Source organism: Diabrotica undecimpunctata, chromosome 6 (genome assembly GCF_040954645.1).
Source record: "Diabrotica undecimpunctata isolate CICGRU chromosome 6, icDiaUnde3, whole genome shotgun sequence".
Taxonomy (NCBI): Eukaryota; Metazoa; Arthropoda; class Insecta; order Coleoptera; family Chrysomelidae; genus Diabrotica; species Diabrotica undecimpunctata.
Window position 1 is genome coordinate 100,326,717 of NC_092808.1, and position 27,724 is coordinate 100,354,440.

Consider the following 27,724-nt stretch of genomic DNA (forward strand, 5'->3'; position numbering starts at 1 on the left):
ATTTAATAAACCCATACTATAGCCCATTACTACCTCTCGCAGGGTTACCAGGACTACTGATTTTTCAGTAGATCTTCTGATTTCAACGTCAATTTACTGATATACTGAAACACTATATCGATCTACAAAAAACATGTAATGAAAAATCATGTTCAAAAAGTGATCATTATATCAATGTTCAATTTATAAATTAAAAAAAATTATTTATTGATATATTATATATCCATTATTCTGAATGTACTGAAGAAATAAAATATGACCTGGCAATCTTTCTGGTGTCCCGGCTTAGGCTTCAGTCAATTCCATACGATTAGACGTCCCCTCTTTCCTTGTCTAATTTAATTATAAAATTAAATTTATATCAAATTTAACTATATTAACTATAATTTCAAAGAGAAAGAAATCTGATTATAGTTTTCGTCATGCAATAGTAAAGATATTTTATAAATAAGTTCTATAAGTGTAAGTTAAGTTTATAACTTACTACCTTCAAATACGCGTTATGAATACCTAGTTTTTACAGCAGTTTCACAAGTCATATATACAATTAAGTAATTAAATAAATAAGATCCATTATTTAAAGCTTTCTTGTAAAATACACGTCATCATAAAATTGTCTTCACTATAAGTTAAACACATAATAAGCTTTATCGATAATTTGATGTTATTAATTTTTTTTTTAAATAACTTTGTTACCACCAAGTACGTTAAACTATCTTCATTTGTGTTTTAGAGTTTTAAAAAAGGATACCTAATACGTGGAGATAATGTATGTAATAAATTAAGATAATGACGTATGTAATGATATTGTGCTTTTAACATATAAATCGTTTATTTTATATAGCATCTCAATGGACACTTCATCTACTGACTAACTTTCAGAAGAAGTGGGTTAACGTGTAGCATTTTAAAATTCGATATTTTTATTAATTAGTATAAGTATAGCTATTGTTGTAGTATAAGTATAGCTATACATCGAAAAATTTCTGTTGATAGTCGCCAAACTCCAATAGGAAAGGGGACATAAAGAAGAAGAAGAACACAGACCCATAGGTTATCATTGGTCTAATAAGTCTTGTGTATAACCATCGGGTCATTTTGGGGTTTGACCCCTAATTCTTACATTTCTACTAGATTTACCCAAGGACATATTAGCTTTCTGTGCGGTTTTCAGTATGTAATTATGTCATGTAAGCATATGATTAAAATATTTCCCTGGTTCCTTTGTTTCTTTTGCAAATGAAATCTGTGTTCCTCATAGCACCACTGGTTTTAGGCCATGTAATGCTATCTTTTTGTAAAGTCGACGATTTTTATTTTTAAGCATTGACCTATACATTAAACTCAGAGCTGTTTACATTCTCCCAGACACCATCTGGGCCAATTTGCTATTGACAACGATTACAATATTGTCAGCGTATCCAAGACAGTGAAAGTCTTTTATGGACAGATTTGTGAAAAGATCATCTATCAAGGTTGCTCAAAGTAGAGGTGACAGAACTTCTCCTTGTGGACAGCCTGCACCTGCTCTTGCATTGATGGTTGCTTTACCCATATTGACAATTACTTAGAGGATTATATATATATATATATATATATATATATATATATATATATATGCTGGTATCTGATCGGCCTATGGTGGAGCAGTACGGCAAGAGATAAGGGCTTGCGGCTTGGTGATACTCCTCCATAGATCCCTACCGGAAGGGCGTGTGCCGCCTAAATACCGGGTATATATATATATATATATATTATATATATATATATATATATATATATATATATATATATATATATATATATAAACTCTAAAATTTGCAGATTTCCCCAATATTTAAGAGTTTACTATTTAACTTATCTGCAAAGATTAAATTTCTTTTCTATATATATATATATATATATATATATATATATAATTTGTGGTTTCCATGCAGTTGGGAGTCTTTGGGCATCATCTCTTTTTTCTCCTATGAAACCCGTTGAAATATTGCAGTCATACCTACACCAGCGAATATTTAGAGTTAAAATGGAAAACGAATACTTTGAGTTAAAGGCAATAAGCGCATGGGTTCCGTAAGGAAGCGTTCTTGGACCAATACTACACCTTTTGTATACATCTGATATTCCGTAGAGAGAAAACATTCAACTAGATGTACCAAGTGATATCTAGTTTACAAACAAGCTTAGGAAAATTAGGTTAAAGAAAAAATGCTAATTAAACTTGTAGGTTAGGGTTATTCTTATTGTTTAAAATAAAAAAAATTCATATCAAGCGAGGTGTGAGAAATGCTCAATCATTTGCGTTTTGCCGACGACATAGTACTTATTACCGAAGATCTAGGTGAAGCACAACAAATGGTACAAGAATTAGAAAACATATCTTCAACAATAGGTCTAAAAATGAACATCAGTAAGACCAAATTTATGACAAATTTAGTTCCCAGCGAACACCTAATCATCCAAAATGAAGTGGTAGAATTGACAGAAAAGTACATATATCTTGGTCATGAAATCAGAATAGACAAGGACAACCAGACCTGCGAATTTCAACGACGAATAACACTTGCTTGGGCGGCGTATGGTTCACTAAGAGACATCTTTAAGAGCAACATCTCGATAGCTATGAAACGGAAGACATTTGACCTATGCGTTCTTCCTATTATGACATACGGAGCAGAAACTCTTACGCTCACAAAAACAACAGCACTAAAAATGCGAGTGGCACAAAGGCGCATGGAAAGATCAATTCTCGGCGTGACAAAAAAAGACAAAATAAGGAATCAAGACTTAAGGAAAAGAACAGGTATCAGTGATGTCATCAAACGTATAGCCAAGCTGAAATGGAATTGGTCAGGTCACATAGCGAGACTGAAATACACAAGATGGACCAGAAAACTAATTCACTGGCACCCACGAGAAGGCAAACGCAGCAGAGGACGACCACCAACACGCTGGATGGACGACATTAGACGAATATCCAAGAAATGGCAACAAGAAGCACAGAACCGTGAAGAGTGGCGAAAAATGGGAGAGACTTATGTCCAGCAGTGGACAGAAGAGGTTGCATAATGATGATGATGACTTGGTACTAAGTTCGTCATATATTTTGTTTTTGCTGCATTCATTTTTAAACCTATTTTATGACAAGCTGTACTAAGTTCTTCCAACATTTTCTTTGTTTGTCCCAAATCGTCTGCAATCAGGACTATATCATCTGCATAGCTTAGGTGGTATAGCATCTCTCCGTCCAGATTTATTTCTTTGTCACCCCATTCAAGGGGTTTTGATCGCTTTTTCTAGAGCTGATATGAAAAGTTTAGGTGAGAACGTATCACCTTGTCGGATACTTCTTTGGATTTTTATTTGATTGCTGTCAGCGTGTAGTTGTATCGAGCTTGTCGCATTTTTATATATATTACATATTAGCCCCGAATATCGGCTATCAATGCGGCTCTCGTTTAGTGCTTCTATAACACTGTCGAGGTCTACTGAGTCGAATGCTTTGTGGAAATCTACGAATGTTAAAACTAAGGGCTTGTTATATTCTATAGATTTTTCGATGAGTTGTTTTATTGCTTGGAGGTGATCGTTGGTTCCAAAGTTTGCTCTGAATCCAACTTGTTCTCTACTTTGATATAGGTCTAATTTCTTGTCTTGTCTGTTAATTAAATATTTGAAACTATATCTTAAAATTAAAAGTTTTTAATACTTTTTGTAAAACTTTTTTTAAAACGATGTTATATAATATATTAATCTTACACCCTTTCAATACTTAAATCGCGTACATAATATTTCTTTCTTAGCTCCAGTCAGACCCTGAATTCTATTACAATTGCGCCCAGTTGGCAATTTTGATAGTCATCTTCACGTTGTGTGGTCTAAATTATACCATAATAAAATGTAATGTCAGTATCTGTCTTAATACAACTTTCAACGGTGATTTGACATGGTTTTTCTTAAATTGATTTTGATTATTGATATAACAGGCAATATTTTATTGTCTCGATTAAGTTATATATTAAATTCCAAAAAAATTGAAATTGCCCTAAAATAAAAACTTTTTATTGAATGGGTGTCAATCAGCAACAATGCATTTACGAATAAACGGCTATCCAGGATTGGCTTTGTACAAACGTAAATATGATAATACTTGGGAAATAAGAAAAATAATTTAAAATGAGGCTCTGTATCAAAATCAACTAAAAATATAATGGTCTCAATTGCTTAATGATATAGCCAACTTATTATTTTGGTAACAGGAACATATTTTTCAATACCTACAAATATATTATTAAGGATATATCACAAGAATACATATCTAAGGTATCTGAAAGAGGAATTTAACTGTCCATGAACTCAAACCAAATTGAAGTACAATACATGACCCTAACTTTTTTGATGGCATAGACTTTCTGCATTCAGCCGGTTCCAATAAATATTCTTTAATCAGACAAATACACAATGCTATCCCTAATACCAAATACATACATAGTCGAATTATTTTAATAGATAAAATCAAAGGAATATAGAAGATCAGTCGCTTTTCGTCTAGGGGCCATACAAAAAATACTGGACCACGGATAAGGTAATGTGACATTAAGGATAAACAAACGGAATAAATCTGAGTTTTTTATAGAACTATGAATATTTCCAAAAAATCTATAATTATACTGTATATTGTTACAGAGCCTGTATCTAACAGAGACTATTGAATGGTGTTTACATATGATATTTAATTAATTTTTTATAGAGTGAGTTTGAATGCTGATGAAATTTAGGACATTCAAAAAAGGTATGATCTAGATCACCAAGTTTTCCTCAATATTTGCAATTATCGTCTTCGATCACTGTTATTTTAAATAAGTCACATGGATAGCATGCATGTCCAAAGAGCCTACTCTATTTATGATGAATATACAGGGTGTTTCAAAAAAAGGTAACCCGTCTCTAGGGTAGGTAAAAAACTGAAAAATAATTGGGGTTTGCTTAGTAAAAAATTTTTGTAACGCCATCCGTTTTCAAGATACAGGGCGTTGAAAAAAAAAAAATTTTACGCATTTTTTACGATTTTGCCGAAACTACTGGCAACATTGTAATTAAATTTTATACGAATATGTTTTGGAAGCTGATACATCCCATGAATTTGTTTTTATATCTGATTCTCATAGAGGGCGCTAGTTTCACGGATCGTACTAAGTATTAATCAATATAACTATTAATCAGCAGAGTATAATTATTAATCAAAATTTCAAGTAAACTTAAACATCATTCAATTTTACACGAAAAAGGTACTCTTGGTAAAACTCGATACTGTCTACCGTTTTCGGAATATTTTGGTTTGAAAATTATGAAGTAATAATTGATGCTGGTATAAAATAGTTAGTAATTAAACAAAACTCACAAGAACAAAATAGACACTGATCAGATCTAGAACAAATATAAAATTTTATATTTTATGTGTATGTTATTAATGTTGAGTGCCTATGCTTTTATAAAAATAATCTCAACGACTAGTAAGTTGCACTGAAGATTTGTGATATTTTATAAATATTTACACTTTTTCTTATTACAGTGTCTTGAAAAAGGAATAAAACCATTCCGAAAGCTTGACAAAAAGTCATAAGAGTGTTTCATTAACATCCCGGCCAATTTTCTGACTGCAACCCTAATAAACTTTGTTGTTAGTTTATATTGACAGTCACGAATATCCAGTAATTCTTGTATGTATATATATATATATATATATATATATATATATATATATATATATATATATATATATATATATATTACACTACCCAACATTAGAAGTAGTTAGAAGGTCAATATACTACAATAATAATAAATAGTACGCTACCCATAATTATCATGAATTTATTACGAGAGATAGGTATTAATAATTCTTTTATATTTAAGTTATTTTTATCGTCTAGTCTATAGGAATAAGCCTTTAAAACAACATGAACATTATTAGGTTTCTACATAAATATGGTGTTTTGATCAAACATAACCGCTATTGATTGCATAGGGTTAAATTTAAAAATTGCAGATAAATAAAACACGTTCATAGATTTATTTACGAGATATGAAAATCTGATAGTTACCTAATATTCCATCTATAGAGTGATTTTTCTTATCAGAATCGCTTTTTCTTCCTCCACGTATAAGCCTGCTGATGGAGCTTACGGAGGGTGCTGAGGTTTTGTCGCAAATTCCTTCCTGTAAAACAAAAACTAACGTCAAATAAACAAATTTTTTATCAAATTCTCTTTTTTAATATTTGTCTTATGAAAATATAACTTTTACTGCAGAAATGTTTTCAAACAAGTTGAAATTGAATACATCCTAATATTTATTCTTGGCAAGTTTGTTTGATGTAATGCATATAATAATAATAAATTTGGAAAATATGTAATCATCTAAAATAATTATGATTGTAATATTCTTTTCCCATAAGATTTATAATTTAGTTTTCTAGCAATACCTACTTTCAAAAAAATACAGTTAGAAATTTCTTTAAACATAATTGTCCCATTTTATCCTACAACTTCAATTTTTAATTAAATTATTTGTAATCAACTTTTGAAGAACATTAAAATTATTTTATTCTTTCTCTTTTTTAATTACGAATATGAACGTGTTGAAATTATAACAATATGAACAGTCGAAACTGCCACATTCGCAATTTTGAAACATTGGACCAAAAAATGGTTGATTTACACAAAAAGCTAAGTAACGAATGTGAATTTTTGGATAGAAAAAAACTATAAGAAGTTTAATTTAAAATTTTTTCCATTTGTCGAGGCGCTGATTTTGTAGTCTCTAAAGAAGAGTTACTTTGCTTTCTCGAAAAGTACCACTTTTTACTTATTAAATAGTTGGAAATGGTAGGGACGGATGTATCTCAGAGTTTCTTAATCCGCTATTATTGGTATATTCTTGTTGTTGACTTCGTCTTTAAGTATTGGCAATCGAAGTCTGCTACATTCTGCTGATGGGTTTGCTATACATTTTTCTTCATAAAGTAGTATGAGGGCTGCTTCTTTGATTTTTCTCTTTTTTATGTCTTGATCATTAATGCATCTTTCCGTTGTGATCTGTGTTCATTGTCCCATGCATGTTTGCATATCTGTGATTTTTTAAAGCCCCTGTTTTTGATGTATGTTTCATGCTCGTTTATCCTGAAACAAGTGATCTTGCTGTTTCTCCCACATATAAATTGTTGCATTCATAGGGCATACGAGTGGTCCGCTGAGTTTCTTTTAGCTAAAATCCAAAAAGCGGCACATTTCGCAAAGCCCAATTCGCTACCCGCATGCGCTATGACAAATCGGGGCCACGTTGTGTCGGCTGTTTTAGACCTATTGACAACACCTTAACAAATGCATCACTGCCTAAGTCACCAAGAGGTCCTTCCATTCTTTAGAAACTCTTTATCCAACATTCACCCAAGTTTAATTCAAATTAACGACGGTGTATCCTTGGGAACAAAATTTTTTATCTCACGCAAATACTGATGCCTCCTTTTCAGAATATCGGGCCTTTTCATCATGTTGGACTTCACTCATTGTTTGCAAAAAAACAAAGTTTATTTCATGGAGTTTTCTCCACATTGTTGTGCATGACATGTTTGCTAAATCTTTGTCCTTTTTAACCAATGCAAAAATTTGTTCAATGTCGGTGGTAAATTTTTAAAGAAAAAGCTAAGCACGATAAGCACTAAGATATTCCCTTGGCTTAACTTTTAAATTTTAATTTTCAATAAACATCAAACTGTGAAATCAGAATAACTACTAAACAATCACAAAGCCTTTTTATCATTATAGGTACGAGGTAGGAACATATTTAGTTTATAACGACCATGATTCTAACGACATGTATTGTCACAGAAAAACAATTACCTGTCGTTAATATAATTAAAATAATATAAAGTGAAATTATCTTTTGTAAATAATATTTATTTAACTAAATCATTTTCCCTACTTTTCATCTCTTGTGTCTGATGGGCACTTCTGGCCAGTTACGTTGGAAAACATTTATATTAATTCATTTCTGTGCAAAATAAAATACAAATGCAACCCTGAATCGTGCTTGTGCTCGTCGTGGCATCAGCGCGCTTGTATCGTCCCTAATAAATACGTAGCCCTATCTACGCAACGTTCCGTTCATAACATGAAACGCTCTATAATTAATTACGTAGCAGACTTTTTCTTATTAATTTATTCAATATGATGATATACAAGAAAAAGTTTAACAAGGTTCACTGATAAATTTTTGTTTAAATAATCCTAGCCACTGCTGGATGTTATATTTCATGGCGGAGATTTTGAAAGTAGCAGTTGGCCGGTGCAAGCCTGTCTGAATGGAAGTGAACATTAAAACTTAGCAGTAACTAACTTATCAGAGCTACACAACTGAATACATGAGGACTTTCCGATTGATTCGCTGGTCGGAGTATTCAGTAAGTCGATGTGGAAATACGTCGTTTCGTGCACCTCACAGGATCTCACTATAGCTGGTGTTAGCTATAAGTTCTCAGACAATAAGAAGTTCTTTAATTCGCATCGATTACATGACTAAGAACTTTTGTTTCTTTCCATTCCACATGCTCTTGATGTTTGTCTGGACACATGCCTCTGGACTTTTTGTCTCTTTATAATTTAAAAAAAGCTTAAATTTTATATTTCTTCTAATTATGGTAAACTTCTCTATTCGTTGGTCATTCTATCTGTCCACGAATCCCTTCGTATGATGCGAGAGATCCATATTGTGTCCCTGGTTAATACCGTTTTGATATTGTGTCGGGACGATTACCTCATTGAAATATTTCTTAATATAGAATATTTTATTTGTAGCTTTCCATAATAAAAAAATTATGCATGGATAATCGATTTGCGCTTACCATCTGAAATAAATTAGAATTTTGTATCCAGTTGTTTCAACTTTACTGCTGTTCTTATAAATTAATAGCAACAAACTAATTGGATTTGGATATTGGAAAGGGCCATTAAATTTATTTTTAATTTCTTTAGTAATGAAAGTTTGAAAATTATTACTGTACAGGCCATAAAGCTATAAAGCTATTATAACTATACTGGTAATGTTTCACTTTGGAACTTGTACTAGTTTTTTGCTTTAATTGCGTTTAAAATATCTAACTCGTTTATGTTCCTTATAAATACATAAAGATATGCAGAAATTATATTAAGTAAATAGGTTTTAAAAAAATAGTAAAAAAAGTAATTAGAGTCATGTTAATATGTTAATAGTATTTGTCTAAGAGTTATGCTTTCTTTAATAATATTACATCTGTTAAAAAAACTAATTTTTAATACCGTTTTGACTTTCAACGGGAAGATCGTTATTTTTTCTAGTTTTTTCAAGTCTAATTCTTCTAAGGATCTAAGGTAGGTACTAGTATGATATATTTTATTATAAATAATACTATGTTTTATAATATCTGTAAATATTGGTTTAGCGATTCTATATACAGGGAGCGCCAAACGTCTGGCTTTCTTTTATTGCGGCTAAATTACGGAGTACATAAAAAATGTTGTATTTTGTAACGTTATAACGAAAATAATGTATGGTTCTTTTTAGAGCTATCTTTCAGTGCGTTATTAATTATGATGTCATATGGTGTATTAAATGTTTACAGATTTATTTCATGTAATTATTGACGAATCTGACAGATGCCAGGATCGTACTTAGCCACAGATGAAAAGCTTATGGATCTTATAGTTAGCAAAGAAGTTCCTAACGCCACAGCAACACGCTGAAATAAACAGCTTGTTCCTTTTCCGTATATCTTGGCCTTTTTAAAATATTTTAATGAAAAAATAAATATTCCAAAACATAAAATAATGCATATGTCAAAATTTATCTAATCTATTTTCAAATAAAATTTTTTTTAATTTTTTTATTGGAATACCCTGTATTAGTATTGCATTTTGTAGAAAACATTACCTTTCATTTGGTATAAGGTTGGACTGATATAACTAGAGCTTATATTTTTTTGCGGATTTTTTATTAAAAAATTACAAAAATAATAATTATAGGTAATCTGACTTTAGAAGCATACATTAAAATATTCAAGATTAAAATAAAAACATAATTAAAGAATAAAATAAAAACGTAGATATGCTAGTACAACTTAGTTAAATTCAATAACTTATTATGTAACAAAATAATATTTAACATACTAATAAAAATTTAATCCGTATGTACAACCAATTTTAAAATCTACCCTAGTAATTTTTCTAACCTAGCAACTTTACTGTACTAAATTTATCGTTAGTTAATAGTTATTTAACCAACAAGTGTATTAATAAGGGCGATTAACAATTGAGATAGAGATAGATTAACGATTGAGAGAGCGTTATTGTTCGAGATTGTTAATCGCCATTTTAATTCACGAGTTCGTTACAAAACTTTTCCGTCGACCGTACTTTTCAGAAATAAAGATATCTTAGTTTAAATTTTTATTTACTTAACGATAAATAATGACATACAATGGCAGACTACTTCATTTTAAATAATTTTTTAGTGGGAATATAAATAGGTATGTTTGGTTGCCTACAGTACAGGTAACTGCCAATCACAGAGCGTTAAATGTGGTTAAATTAATTTATACAAGCAATGTATGTTGTAACAAGCAATGTATGTTGTATTGCCTATAATGAAATCGTTCATTAATAGAAAATCATTCATTAATAGGGGTCATTAATCAATGATCTTGAGGGTGTTAAAATTAATCATAAATGGACGGTCGACGGAAAATTGTATTTAAGAGTAAAATTAGTTAAATAACTCTGTAATGTAAGTACGTAGAAAGTACTTACGCTTTGAAAGAAATGAACGTTAAATGTACCTGTCAAAATATTTATTAAAATAAATAGTATATACTTGTGTCACAAAAGTTAGTAATATTTTTGTAGTTGCATTTTTATAACAAATTTTTATATTTTAAATATGAATTTTTCAACTGAAGAATTGGTTGACATGACATTTATGTTGGGAGAATGCCTTGGGAGAAACTGTTTACTAGCTTCAAACGTGTATAGTCGAAGATATTCGCACAGAAGACATTCTTCAAAAAAGACCTACGAAAAACTTTTAAACCGCTTTCTTTCTATAAGCAATGTGCTGTATTCAAAACCATTAATACCAACAAGTGTTTTAGCCAATGAAAATGAATTTAGAGTTATGGTACATGTAATAGGGAATCCTAAGTACGCGCTAATTGAGCAATAATAAGGAGTTAAGTGGAACGACAGTTCGAAGAATTATAAAATAAAACAGTGTCACCATAAGTTGGTTTGAGTCTTGGCAATTAAGCCATGTCTGCTCCCTAGGTGCTCTGTAGAGAGCTTCGACCAGCCCAATCGAAGTTTCCTCTGCGTTTCTGTCCCAGTAGGTAGGTTAGGTAATTTCTTACAATAAAACACAATTTGGTAGTAGAATGCACCCTTTTTATACATCTGTTAAATGGAAATGATTTTCAAAGAAGAACGAATTTTTGTATGTGGGTGGAAGAAATGTTAAGTGGAAATGTAAATTTTTTGGAAAATATGTTATTTTCTAGCGAATTGACATTTCATCGTAATGGGCTCGGTAATTATCATAATTGTCATTATTTCTTTGATCAAAATCTTTACCTATTTCGACTGACGTCTCAGACAAGGTGGTCGTTGAATGTTTGGGGATGTATTGGTGGATCATACGTTATTGGACCCTACTTCTTCGACTCAACGGTCACTGGCAATGAATATCGGTTTTTAACAGACAAGTTACCTGGCTTGTTTGAGGATGTTCCTTTGAGAATTAGACGAAACGTGTGGTTTGAACATGACGGAGCACTAGCGCATCGTACAAAAAATGTTAGACTTGTATTAAATAATAACTACAGCGACAGTTGGATTGGATACGGTGGTATTGTGAAATGGCCCTCAAGATCGCCAGGACTATTTCCACTGGACTATTTTTTTGGGGTAATATGAAAGTTTGTATACAAAATGCCAGTCCTTTATTATACAACTGTCTTGAATATAATGGGTAACACTTATTAGTCTAGTTAATAATGCATTTATAAGTATAGGTCATCAATTACGTAAATAATATTTTGTAAGTAATTTTTAGTAGCATAGGTTTTATTTAATTTTTGAAATTTTGATCTATGTTAGGTTAGGTTTATAAAATTAGGTTATAATTTTTATAATTTTTCTTTGTTATATAATAGTTGGTACATTAGTTTGCTATATATATAATAAAACAAACGTAAAATCTATAGTTCATTTATAAAATATCTTCAACACGAAACACGTTAGGTATACACAATCTAATATCAAAAGAAAGGTAGTAATGTTTCCTACAAAATACAGTACTAATATACAGGGTGTTCTATTAAAAAAATAATAAAATTTTATATTTGAAAATCGTGATCACACTGTATATTCTTTGGCTACATGTCAAAGATATTCAATTATTTAAAAATGACACTATACCTACTAGAAAAATTTTGACAAGTTATTTAAGTTTATATTTTCGAAACCTAATCCATATCCCTTTAATTATTAGAATGTTTCTCAATAAAAGTGTAAATATTTTTCGATAATTGTTATTTTTAGACCTAAAAAGTCTTCATATTTTTTAAAAATAGATTTAAAAGTGCTTTAATATACAGAGGGTTTCATTTAAAAACAAAACATTGATTCATTCCGTTGTTCCGATTGACGCTGTAGAATCGAAAATAATGATTGATTATAGACGTCTTAGATATACAGCAGTCCCGTTATAAACATTTTTAATATACTCCATAATTTAGCCGTAATAAAAGAAAACCAGAGGTGTGGCGCACCCTGTATACAGGATGTTTCAGGTACAAAAATGATCGGATTACAATTCAGAAAATTTGTACTTTCGGATGTTTCATCTACACGTCCAAAATATTTACAGAGCCATATATTATATTTTTAGATTCTGAGGAAACTTTTGAAAATATTTTCTATAATTTAATATAGATACCAAAAATTCATATTTTTGGAATACCTATTCATATATTCTCATAAATTTTGAGGGACAGCTTTTGAACGTTACAACTCACTTATTTAGAGTAAAGTTTATTTATTCATTCAAATCGTAATCAAATAATTAATATCTATATTTGCAAAAATTTTAGGCAAAAAACAACAATCTCCTTTGCATACAATAAGACTAATAATTGGACCCAATCTAAAGAAAAACTAGACGGTCTAATCTCGCAATATCTGCCCTTAAAAATAAGCTTTAAATAAAGCAGAGGCCGTGACGCTAATAAAAAAAACATATCAATTGCAGCTTGGCATGCTACTCCTGTCAACAATCAAAAACGAAAAAAAAAATAAGAAAAATTTAATAAAGCAACAAAGGAGTTAAAGAAATTCATTTATAAAAAAGAAAACATTAGAACTCAAGAACACCTAAAAAATCTATTTCTAGGTATTCTTCAGCCAGCCGAACCCAGAGATTATTTACTTTGGAAAGCGACAAGAAAATCAAATGAACCAACCACATCACCCACCCATTAAAGATCGTGACAATAACTGGGCTAGAATCTCCACAGCTAATGAAACAAAAATAACCAAATTCTTAATAGCATCGTTTTAGATGGACCTGCCCCATCGTTTTAGTGCATAAAATTATTAACTTTTGTATTTAATATAATTCTGCGTTTAAACTACTTCCCAAACACCTGCAAAGTGTGCAGACCAGCAAAGTCTTTGATAAAAAGACGTACGTGAAATGATTAAAATGATAATAGACAAAGATAAAATAATTTCAGAACATCAATGCAGACTGAAAATAAATGCTTATCGCCTGCGTGGGCAGATTACTGTGAATAATGGAGTTAAATAAAAAAAAATATGTTTTCTTCTGGCTCTGCCTTTATTAATATATAGGTGATACCACAGAGAGAGCCACAAGAGAAGACATGTGTAAAAAAATATTTAAAATTAATGTAATAAACCTAATTTATAGTAATTATTCTATCAACTAACTTACTTTAATAAGCCTGTCTCGTATTTCCCAACTAAAGATACCAGGTTGTTCCTTCTTCCACTGTTCTATTCTGTTTTCGACCTCCTGGGTTGCCACTCGAGGTTTCGACCCCCCAATGACACCTGGGCGAATGCTACCGGTTTCTTGATACCGATTTAATATTTTCGAAACACACCCATGCGACACTCTCAGTTGTCTTGAAATAACACAAGGTCTTATTCCAGCCGCAGCCATTTCAACGATTTTTAGTCGAATATGGTTTGGCAGTGGTCGTCCATTGATAAAAACTCCACCAAGCTGGTTGACTCTACCTTGTCCTGGAACAAAATTAATTCTTAATGTGCTATTACCATAAAGTACAAAACGTTTTGTTGTTTTTACATTGTGTCAATTTATTTTATTTATTACGGAATATAGAAATTTATGGCTCTTCTGGAATGATTGTAAACGGAAGATCTTAGTTTCTCAAATATTTCACAATATTTGCCAATATAATAAGTAACAAGTTTAGCAGCTAGGGTATACCGAAAGTTACATAAAAAATCGAGGAAGTTAAAAAACTGAACTATTATTACTATTTATAGAATTCATGATTATTGGATGACAAGTCATAATGAATAATATAAACAAACAAAGTTTTTAATTTCCACAGAATTATTCTGTGGGAAACCATTCTTGATAAGTGTTGTCAAAATTCACATGAAAATATTAATAAAAGATGAAATAATAACAAAATTCCTCAGTTAAAAATTATGCTTCTTAGTCAGGTAAATGTCAACTACATTATAATATCTTGTATCAATAAATTTAATATACTATATCTATACTACTTAATAGAATACAACTGCAAGAAGATAATACTCCAATCGATCAAGTGAAAACATTTAAATACTTGGGAATGATGATGAATGACCAATGGGTCCTCAACAAGAAATAAAATGCCACGTACCGAACAAGCAAGACAAGCTTTTATCAAATTTAAACCTCTACTATGTAACCGAAATCTTTCCTTCAATCTCCACTACAGTCTTAGGAAAGTCTTAGGAAAGGCAAATACTGAAAGAGAATTACTCAATTTGATTAAGGTACGAAAAATTGGATACCTCTGGATTGGATATTCTGAGAGGAAAAAAATAAGCAATCGCTTAACTATCATCCAGGGAAAGATTGAAGGCAAGAGAGGTCGCAAACAAATATCGTGGCTACGGAATATAAAGAACTGTACAGGCATAAATGCCACTGGCGATCTTTTGCATGCCGCAAAAGATCAGTCGTCTGGTCTTAAGATAATTCGCCAACGCACTATAGGAGCACAGCACTATAAGAAGAAGAATACTACTTAAACACTGATAATCTGTCTGCTCTCATGGTATGGCTTGAAAAATGTACTTTTTCCAAATGTAAATGACGAATCTGTGTATACTTGATTACAAATCCATAAAGTATTTAAAGGGGTCACTTGACACAGCATAAATCGTTTAAAAATAGTACTACAATATGTAATAACAACTTTATAAACTATGCCATCAATTCTTATCGGTACAAGTGAGTTAAGGGTAAGATAAATTTACCATCAAGGGGGAGGGGATTTTTGGCCAAACATATTTATATGGCATTTATAATAATTAGGTAATACAAAAATTATGGTCTGCAGCCTAAAGGCATACAAAATATTGGTACCAGGAGCAGAGAAAATTTTTTATTTTCGGAAAACTTTTTCCTGTTATTCCTGTTTTTTTCATCAACTGAATATTTCTATTGTACTCACCTATCCGTCTATAATTTACTCTTTCCCATTATTACATATTCCCACGATATGACTAACTAGTTGTATGGCCCTGTAGTTTGTGTATTGTTGTATAATTCCCTTGTTTTTGTAAACAATTACTAATATACTGCCTCAACATTCGTTTGGCATTTGTCCCACTTCCATAATTCTATTAAATAAACCTGTTAGCCAACTTGTTCCTATCTCTCCTACTGTTATCACACTTCCCCAGGAATATTATCTGGTCCAACCGCTTTACCTTTCTATATTTTTTTAAGTGCTTGAACCACTTCCTCGTTTGTTATTTTGGCGCCCATTGCTGCTACTTTCTACAGAGACATACCTGTATATTTATCACATTAACCTTGATTTCCCTTTTTGTATATGAGGGTAACTAAGTTGTTTCTTCATTTCACTTAAATTTATGTAGAGTTATATCTTGCGAGATAATTCAATATGCCATTCTTTTCTGTCTTCTCCCAGTCACTTACTATCCATTTGTTGGCCTCACAAAGTGTTTCCTACCAGTAGGTCTTTGTTAATACAGAATTCTAATATTTTTTTCCATCTTTTCCAATCTCTCACTCTTATTACATATACAGTGACTCACAGCTTAAATGATGCAACTAGCTTGTGTCAGTGGCTCAATAATTATTAGAAAAAAATTACATACTGAAATTAAATTACTGCAAGTTTTTTAAAATAGTATAAGCTATTTTTTGGGTTTTAAATATACCATACTTAAATAACAATAAATATTTAACTATTTTATGTAAGATTTTGATGTAACAGCTAAAATGATGCAAACTTTAAAATAAGAAAAATAATAAAGAGAGCAAACTCTACGCATTGAAAAATGATTGTTAATATTTTGTAGGTCCTCCTTAATTATCAATTACAGCCAATTGCTGGATGGATAATTTCCATCGTTTTCTGTTCTTAGCTATCAGCTTCCAATCTCTGATTCCCATCTCTCTGACATCTTCCATCACTACATCTCTCCATTTCTTTCTTGGTCTTCCTCTCTTTTTTTGCCTTCAGGTACTCTCCAAGCAATATTCTTGACTAGTCTATTACCTTGCATTCTTTCTAGATGACCGAGCCATTCTAGTCTACGTTTTTTCACCACTTTTGTTATTGTAGGGTTAGCATACAAATGGTATACTTCTGCATTAGTTCGTCTTCACCATTCTCCCTCTACTACTTTGTCACCAAACATTCTGCGAAGTATCTTTCTTTCCCATGCTTCCAATGTGTTCTGTATGGTTTTGTTCATAGTCCACGTCTCGGCAGCGTATAGCATTGTGGGTCTAATTATAGTTTTGTATACTCTTATTTTTGTATTACGAGATATATCTTTGGCCTTAATTATTTTGCCCATGGCTCCAGCACACCTGTTGCTCTTGGTCAGTCTCAGGTTGATTTCAGTTTCTTCCTTACATGTCTGATCATTAAGAGTACCTAAGTACATATATTCATCCACCTTCTTCAATTCTACAACTGATCCATCCTCCAGCTCCAATTTAAAGGATCCCCTGGTGTTTATTCCTTTTTTGCTCGAGATCTCCATGTACTTCGATTTATTAATATTAACTTTCAGTCTCATTTTAGAGCTTTCCTGAATCAGTCTTTTTGCTGTATTTGATAGTTCTTTTCCATTTTTTGCAATGAGAACCACATCATCAGCGTATGCTAAGCATTGGTGCTCCTTGTATAAAATCCCACTAACCCTTACAATTTTTTCTAGAACTATATTGAATAGCAATATAGACAAAGGGTCTTCTTGGCGCACACCTTTTTTTACTTCGAATTCATCTGAGACTGTACCGTTGCATCTCACAGCAGAAATGGTTTGTCTAATTGTCACTTTTACCAATATTACCCACATATCATCAAGCCACCTCCACCGTGCTTTACCGTAGCTTTCATATTTTTTAATTTTAGTTCTTCATTCGGCTTTCTTTACGCCGATATTTTTGCATTGGACCCAAAAAAGTTTATTTTAGTTTCATCAGCAAATATTACCGAATTCCAAAAGTTCAAATCTCTGTTAATATGCTCCCTAGCGAACATCAATCTAATACGCCTATTTCTTTGGCTAATAAAAGGTTTATTTCTAGCAGTTCGATCATGTAGGTTATTCTTTCGTAATATCCGTCTAATTGCTTCGGGGTTACATTGTTTTCCAAACTGTCTTTTCACCTCATCTCGCAATTTTGGTGCATTTTTTGTAAGATTATTTGCTATTTCTCTGACAATCCGACTTTCCGTACATTTGGTAAAAATCTTATTTGGAGCTAACGTTGACTTATTTTCAATTCTATTTTTATTTCGGCAACGTTCAATAATGTGCTGAACTGTTGATGAACATATATTTACCATTTTGGATATGTCTCTTTGGATCCATTTCTATGGTGAGTAATAATTCAGTTTTTTTCACTAATCTTAGTTCGGCGACACATTCTTAAATAATTTTGTTATTTGCCAGTTAAATACTTTGAAATGTCAAATTACACATAAAAATAACTGCAATATGAATTTAATTTAGTTGCGTATGCTAGTAAGTTGTGTAATGCTTCATCTTATCTGCATCATTTTAGCTGTGACATCAAAATCATACATAAAACAATTAAATAATTTATTGTTATTTAAGTATGGAATATTTGAAATCCAAAAAACAGCTTATTCTATTTTATGAAGACTCATAGTAATTTAATTTCAGTATGTAATTTTTTTCTAATTAATATTGAGCCTCTGTCACAAGCTAATTTTATTGACTAGCGACTGCATCATTTAAGCTGTGAGCCATTATATGTATTCTTTTCTTTTGCTCTATCTAAAGTTGATTGTAGTTATTCATAAAATTTTATGACTTTTCTTCTTCTGTTCCTTCGACTGCATAAATTTGTATTATATTGATACCCTCTTCTAGATGTAATTCTGTTTATTATTCTTAAAATAAGGTTCAAATTTTATTACTTTGTGGTTTAGTTGTTCTAGTTAGTATTATTGCTATCTAGTACTTTGCTGTGTAGCGCTTTTCTACTTCTATAGCATAGTGCATAGTGTATTGGAAGGATGCAACACATTATTATAATATATAATTTTGTTTTTTGAACTAAAAACTAATATTTGATTATACCTAAACCAGAAAATGTTTTTATTATGTGCTATTTTTTCGTAAATATTTATATCTTTTTATAGATCAGTTATGTATATTTCGCAAACTTATTTGCATATAATTCGATAGTAGTTAAAGGTGTTCGCGAGTCGAGAGCCGAGTTCTAGAATTGGCTTGGTGGAAGGTACCTAATAGACAAAGGTGGCCGATCTTGAGTGTGAGTGTATGCGAGGAGGTGGGCGTGCGGACATTTAACAAAATGAAAAGTCGGTCCGGTGAGCGGCGACTTTGATCTCACTAATGTCTGTTTTCAACAATCCGAACCTACACCTGATTTCGTCACCATTCAATGCGAGCGGCAAACTAAATTGGAATGGCATTTTAAACATTCCCAAATGAATTTATTGCCTTTAGAAAACGAGCTACTTTTGCAGGGCTTAACTTATGATTCTGTAGCCATTGTTAAGTTTTAAATTGATGTTCATTAACTCATACGCGTAACTCATAACGAGACACTAATGGAGTAAAATGGCATACATGTCGCTTTTTTCGTAAGAAACGCACCTTTTGACTCACGCCTCAGTTGTATAGGTACTAGATTTTTTTAAATATAATTGATATAAATAAAAAAAAATTATTGTCTGAGTTTCGATTCCTTCATTAAATTGTTGTATTATTTTTCTTCTATTCTTTCATTGATTTCTATTTCATCTTTACCATCATAATGTCGACACATAGGTGTTTAAAATGCTCGACTTATTCTAAATAATCATCGTTATCATCTATATTTTTAATAATTTAGTCTTCTTTTTATTTAGTTCTAACTCTCGATCTACCAGATCCAAATTTATATTATGTTGTTTATAGCTACTTTTCCGTTAACGTAATAATTACAGTATCATCTGCGAAGGAACATTCTGAAATGGCTTTTTGTAAATATCTGTAGAATATGTATCATACATACACTTTTTTAATTCCTTTTTTTTTGTACAGTTTCTTATTCTATAATCCATGAATGTTATGAATGGTGTGAGACTGACGGCTCCTAATTGTCGTAGATCTTTTTTAAATTAAAATAGTCCGGATTTCATATTTTTCCTTAATGCGTTAGTGCCGATTTTTTTAAGCCGTTTTCTTTTAATTCAATTGTTCTTATTAAATTCTCGTCGACTCTCTTTTTCTGTAAGCTTTTTTTAAACTATACCTCTAGGAATTGAATCAAACGCCTTTTTTAGGCCGACGAATGCAAGATATGCTTTACTTTTCTGTTGTAATTTTCATTACAGTAAATATACGATACTATATTACTCTTCTCTTATGAAAACCGCTCAGGGATTCTATTAATTTTGGTTCTACATAGCGTTTAAATTTTTCATCTAAACTTTGTTCATAACCTTTCAGGGCTAAGCTTATCAGTTTTTGTTCATCTGTAATTATTACAGCCCTTTTGGTCTTCATTTTCATTTCTGGTTTTTCAGCTTCCAGCAGGTATTATTTCCATTTATCCTAACGAAATAACATGTTCCCTTTAGTGTAAGTGTTTTGCTCAAACTGTCCCATCTCCACACACGTGTTTTGTGATTGATTTGCACGTAAAATTAAAAGCTGAAATAAAATACAATTGTTTTAATTTTATACAAACTTAATAATTTATGCTTTTTTATTTAAATATAAACTAGGCGTTCTTGTAAACTTTGTATATTTTTGTAAACATCGATGTTCTACAGAAAGGACAAACGTACGTCATGCCACAAATTGTAAGAGTAAAGTTTTTTGATTTTGGTTAATTCTGGTTTTAATTTATTTCTAACTTACTTTGTCATCATCATTTAAGGGCATATTTCTCATTAGACTATTTTTAAAAATTTAAGGAGCTATTAGAGATGTCAAAAAGTAAGAAGAATGGTCATCACAAAATGGTTTGCTAATAAACCAGTTCTAACTTTGTTGGTCTAGGATAATAACCAATAACCAGTTCTAACTTTGTTGGTATAATAACAATTTAATAATTGTCAATGATGGTAAAGAAATAACAAATAATATATATTGATGTAATTCAAACTGAGGCTGTATAACCAAAATATAAAGGAGTTGATAAGCTTAATGGTTTTCGATTGTTTAAGTATATTATATATTCATCGAACTATATGCGAAACAACTGCTTTCGTATGTATCATGAAAAATAATATAATTGTGTCATAAATTTTCTTTTGTGATAATTAAATTTATTTCAGTTCTTAATTATATTCTTGCGGTTTTTCTGTAACTAAAGTTACTTTATCCTTGTTAAAGAACATCCAATAAATCAAAAACCAAAAGGGTTATAGCCAAATTATATGTTCTAAAAATCTTTAAAAAATTAATGGAAAATGTTGTCAAGTTTCAGATTTTTATTTGTATTATTTCTTGTAGCGTTACTGAAAGGGTTAAAATATTTCAATAAATTATTATGTTTGCTCCTAGCGCCACCTGCTAACGTATCAACGCGTTATTTACTTCTAACAGACATGTCAAATTCAGACGAAATATTAAATATATATAAATAAATATCATTTGATAGTAAATTTAATATTTTTTCAATTAAATAATATTTTGATAATTGTATTTATATGAAATTATTTTAAAACGAGAAGTGTCATAAAAATTAAAAACGGATGATTCAATATTGTTATCAATTGGATGACATTTAAGACTTTAAAGTTTTGACAATCGTTACGAATCGAATCTTTTATTCACAGATAACCTTTTAATTTTTTACTTCTCATTTAATGTCTTATTTTGTTATTTATTTTTCATGTAGTTTTTAATTTAAACCTGTTTAGAATAAATATAATATGATGACTAGCAACGAATTAATCGAGAGTAGTTAATCGATGTGAAGAATATCCGTAACGACTTCTCGTGGCGCTATTTTCGCGACACTCGCCTCAGCATTTTACTATAGAGAAAAAGTGATACAACGACAGTATAGAAGCTTCTCTCCAAAAAAGAAAAAAAGAACTAGAACTTACCTCAGAGTAATATGAAAAGTAGAAACGACAATTAATATATGTACAAGACTGGTACGAGCGAAGTGAGCTGCTTAAAAATAACTAGGATGAAGGACAAGAACTTATCCATATCCAGTTCATGCAAGACGATGATGTTTTCTAATACATAGAAGGGGGCAATAATTAAATATAATAGCTAATACTTATTTTTTTGTAGTTTTTTAAAAAGACTTTGACAAAATCTAATAAAAAAATATAGAAATATACACCATACCAATATCCCAGGGGTATTTTTAAAATAATAATTATAGAAACTTTTCCTATTACGAAGATGTAAAAAATCTTTATTATGACTTTAGATATTCGGTAACAACATCAAATGAAGTAGTAGTTAAAATCATCCCAGACATCACAAACATCACATCACATAAATCTGCAGCCACGACCTTATTTTCTGAGGTTATCATGAATTACTTATACCATTTCTTCAGCTCTTTGACCCTACATTGTTTGAAAAAAGTTTTATTTAATTTATTTTTAATAGTTAAATCATCATCGTGGTATCTTCACTCCTAGTGGAGAGATTGCCGTCCTCTCGTATGAATCTTTTGTCATAGATTTTGTCAATTTCCTTCTGTTATACAGTTAGCTATTTGACTTAGCATCTTCTACAATCTTTCATTGTTCTTTTGTGTCTCTGTATATGGCTCGCCAGCCTCTAAGTCTAAAGCTACGGTTTGTTAGAACAGTGCGCAGCGCACAGCATACACGTACAGTACAGCAGAATCTGTTGTACTCGACTCACGGCAGTTTTGGCTGAGTTGGTTTGTTAGATTATTCGCATAAATATTCTGTCGCTCTGAAAACAAGTTTAGAAATGAGTTTCACGTTTATCCTCTCTAGGTTGTACGATTAAAAAACTGAATTCTTGCAAACTTAACGCAATAACTTTATTACTCCAAGAAGAGGAGGAAGAAGAAGAGTTGATAACGTTAAATCTAAATAAAAGAAATAAAAATGTAAACGAAATGTTTTCATGTCTTAATACAGAAGGTGCTTTTAAATTAACAGTCGAAGAAAGATTGTTTCAAAACGAAGAAAATTTTCGAGTTTGTTTTAGACTTTCCAGAGATTTATTTGGAACTGTCTTACAATTTGTACTAGATCCACTAGGAAGATGAAAGACCATCTTCCTCGGGAGAAAATTTAGTAGACATCACTTAATTATTACAATAATAATAACTACATAAAAATACAATTATAATTTCGGTATAGATGTGTACGCTGTGAGCTCAACTGAACGTTTGCGTCCAAATCAAATCGCAATTGATCCCAGCGCACACCGTCGACGTACACGGCTATCGCTCTGCAGTGCGCGCAGCTCAGCAGAACCTAACAAACCGTTATCATAGAGAACCATTTCTTTGATTTTGACGAACGTGCGCGGCGTTCACATAGCTTTAGATTTACAATGTCCTCAATCTTACGTTGCTAGAAAATGAGTAAAAATTAAAGCTGCTACTCCAGTCGTCAGAGACGAAAATGCCACTCAACCTCTAAAAATCATACGAACAAGCTGAATTTTGCGGAGAATATTAATTTTGGGACCCCAAAGAAATGCAAAAAAGTTCACTACTTTTACCTCGGGGCTTCCCCCACAACCCCCCTTGCAATATCTTTTGATCCAAGTGCCCTATAAACAAAAGTCAAGATGCGTTTTAAAGGTGAAGAGTTCAGCTTTTGTAATTTTTTATTGCGCCTCAAGTAAACTTAGATTTTATAAAGGTGTTAAAGAAATAAAGGTGGCGCGATTTTTGCCATTTTTTATAATTTTTATGAGATCAATACAATCTATCCCTTATATTGACTGGCCACTTTAAAATTTCGATTATTAGAGCCTAACCTTTAAAATCTATAGTATGAAATTTTAGTTTTGAGTTTTGGCAACAAATGTGAGGCATTTGAAATATGCTTAAAAAACGCTGGATTTAAATTTTCATATAACAAACAATCTAAAACGTTTAAAACTTCTTTTTTTTTTTCAATTAAACTAGTACCTTTTTCAAAAGAAACAAACTTCTGCTATAAAATTCACCCAAAACCGTCCCTTGGAGGCATTTTCAGTGACGTGCAATCTTTTGAAACGTAAAGCATTAAATTTTGCGTTTTTTATTCATATTTCAAATGTCTCATCTTTGTTGCCATAACTTAAAATTGAAATTTCATGTCATAAGTTTTAAAGGTTGATCTCTAAAAATAAAAATTTTACTACGACTGGTTAATAAATGTGATCAATTTTATTGATCTCACGAGAATCGTAAAAATGTCAAAAATAGCCCCACCTTTATATTTTAACACCTTTGTAAAAACTGTTTTAATCTCGGCAAAATACAAAAACTGCATACGAAAGCTACTTACCTTTAAAACGCATCTTGATTTTTCTCGATAGAACACTTGTATCAATAGATATCCAATTTTTACCGTCGAGCTGATATTAATTTTATTAAACATTGATTTCGCGTCCGTAACTGACATTCAAAATAGACGATCATTTCAAGCGTTATTTCTGAGAGAACGGTTTATTCTACACAGAAAGTGCTAATAAATATTTTTGTTTAAAATGATCTCAGCTACATTTTTTCTACGGCTTACAGATTCTTGGTAAATCGATTTTTTTGTGTTTTTACCCTTCTGTGAGGTTTGTTTTAGGGAGAAATCCAGGTGTAAAAGTAGTAAACTTTTTTGCAACTTTTTGGGGGGCTCAAAATTAATATTCTTGGTAAAATTCAGCTTGTTCGTATGATTTTTAGGGGTCAACTCTCTGACGACTGGACTATGCAGTACTTAGCAAAACAATTTTTTGCATTAATTTACGAAATCCCTTGTTTGCTTCGTTAAAACTAATCTCCTTATTTTTCCACCCTAACAACTTATTAGAATTCTTCTCTTCTCTTAATGGTTTCCAATCAATTCCAATTGAGCAAAAAAATATTGGCAGTAATTATGGTCTTTGCCTGTGTGTTTTTGAACACTGCTTTACGTTATCTACTTCAGAGAATATGGCTCAATTACGTAGTCAATGAATGATTTACCAGTGACCAATTTTTTTTCACTAATAGCTGAAAATGAGGACCTACTTATGATTTTTTTGTTCATTCAACTACTCCAAAAGAGTTTCATAATATTCTTTTATTATAGTTATATTGTATATTGTTTTAAAAGCAATAGATTAACATTCATCCTAAAGAACTGATGCTATAACGTTTTTGAACAATTTCGACGCCTTTACTTACTTCGAAAATGAGCAACCGTATTCACTGCACTCTTCAATCGCTGATAGCAGTTCAGGATCATAATTATCCCTATAGTTGTAAATCGAGGAACAAAATAGCTTGTTTCTTTTAAAAATATGCTAAACGTTCTTCAGAAATGTTTATTCGAATGACTTTTTGAGCCAAAGTTATCAAATACAGCGCTTATATTGTCAATAACTCTCTCAGAACTAATTAATTGTTCAAAAACCTAATACTCGTTGATGTGAGATATTCATAGTCTCAACAATTTCTTGCTGGGTCAGGAATCTTGGAAATATGACGCTGGTCAAGTAGTGACTGATACTGGTGCTCGATATCGGAACATGATAAGAGAGTTCTTGCTGCCTAAATTGGATGAAATTGATGTGGATGACATGTGGTTTCAACAATCTTTCATTGTAATCTCTCGTTTCGGTGATCAGAATTGGCCTTCTAGATTGTGTGATCTAACACCATTAGATTTTTTTATATGGGGTTAGTTAAAGTCAAACGTCTTTGCCAATAAGCCTACAACCATCCGTACATCGAAGGAGGAAATTCAACGCTGAAATTAACCACATTTATGCAAAATAGTCATGAAAAATTTCTACAAAAAAATGTGAGTGAAATGTAAAAAAAACTATAAAGAAAAAAACAGTGTTTTCTATTTAATTCAAATCTTTCGTAAAGTTTGGGACACCCTTTATTTTTATTTTGTTTTGTTTATAAGATATGTTATTCTAATATATTATTCACAGTACTTTTTTTGTCTTTTACAAAAATATTACTGTTTCTTTCTAATCTGCTGTAGGCTCCGACATCATCTTATGGGCTTTCTGTCAAAATTTTTTCAGCAATTTCATGACACCTCAAGTACTGCTTGTACAAATTTGGTTTGTTTGGAATCAAGAATCCGGCAAAAATAGCGTTATCAATAAAAGGGAGTATTTATTTATTGTTTAATCTGTAATCTTTAAATTGAGAATATTAAAACCTTTACAGCTCAATTTCAAAAGAAATACATAAACGAATCATTATTGTACAATTCTTTGTTTCTAATCAGTACTACAATAATTAATAGTCGTAATTATCTAATAAAGTCTCATTTTATTTCCTTATAATTTCCCACTAGATTCATTCATCGCCGCTCTTTCACGATGGTGAGCAGGAGTCGCTGCAAGGACTGCCAAGAAATGAAAAATAACGCTTTAGGGAGAACATTCCTCTTATTCGAAATTTTTGTAATAAAATTAATACTTTATTCCTTCGTTTCAGACAGTGACACGTGTTATACTTTGCTGCGGCTACTATAGTGTAGCTTGTTTGAACCACGTCATTATTGTAAACGGTATAATGTTTTAAGATCGTTAAACCAGAAAGTTTATTTTGTTCCTTTGTTAATGTTACTTCTTAGAGATCAAACTAACATGAATCGACTACATTGTTCCTTTTCATAAAATTTTATTTTTAATTTTATTGATTCCTAACGACAATATGGAAATTATATAATCTATCCATTTCTTTAATAAATTAATAGGATCTTTCTAAATCTTGATTATTTTTTATGTTCTGTGGTGTTCACTAAAAAAAAAAAAAAAATTGTGATACTATCAAAAATATCTTTTTATGTTGGACAGTATAATAAAGAATTAAGGATGCATTAGGAACAAGACCAACAAACAAGAAAAAAAAATGAATGACTGAAGAGATATTAGAACTGATGGAAAACCAAAGAACATATAAAACAGAAGATAAAATCGCTTCAATATTATTCACAGGAAGATAAAAAGACAGATAAGAAACACTAAAGACAAATGGTGTAAAAAGTGTGACAAAGTAGAGCAGGTATTATTAAAAAATAATACTTGTAACCTGCACAAGAAAATAAGGGAGCTACGTGGAATGAAAAAGGTAAATAAGGTCAACTTGTTAGTAGATAAAAATAGAAGAGTGATGTTAGACACAAGGAAAAAATTTGAAGGGTGGAAAATATTCAGAAACTTTTTAAAAATAAAAAAAATAGGAACCCATATTGCCCATCTACAAAAGAGACATATGGAAGAGTTATAAACCCTTAGGAACCACAATGGCACGAGAAGGTTTGGCAGAAGAAAAAAGAATATTCTTAAGAGATAGGAGGAGCATTTTAAGGATATGCTATATACCAATGATGATAACGTTGACTTTACCACGTAAGCAAATTCTGATGAAAATCCCGACAGAAATCTACGAGCAGCTAATAAATCAAAATGGCAGCTATCCATGGAAAATTAAATAAAACATCTACAAGCGAATACTTAAACCAATCTGGAAGTTATTATTAAAAAATAATACTTTTAACTGGCACAAGAAAAAAAGGGAACTACGTGAATTGAAAAAGGTAAATAGGGGCAATTTGTTACTTGATAAAAATAGAACTGTGATATAAGACACCAGGAAAAAATTTGAAGGGTGGGAAGAATCCAGGAACTTTTTGAAAATAAAAAAAATAGAAACCTTTAGTACTCATCTG

At 31.2% G+C, this 27,724-nt stretch overlaps 1 protein-coding gene across 1 annotated transcript in view; it reads right to left on the reverse strand.

Annotated features, from left to right (window-relative positions):
• LOC140442752 (protein gooseberry-like) overlaps window positions 1-27,724 on the reverse strand; it is an 82,084-nt gene that overhangs the window by 18,927 nt on the left and 35,433 nt on the right. The window contains exons 2-3 of the mRNA XM_072533726.1: window positions 14,044-14,357; window positions 6,108-6,222 (exon numbers count right to left, since the gene is read on the reverse strand). Of these exons, the coding sequence (XP_072389827.1) occupies window positions 6,108-6,222; window positions 14,044-14,357 (429 nt within the window). The remainder of the gene's footprint in view (window positions 1-6,107; window positions 6,223-14,043; window positions 14,358-27,724) is intronic.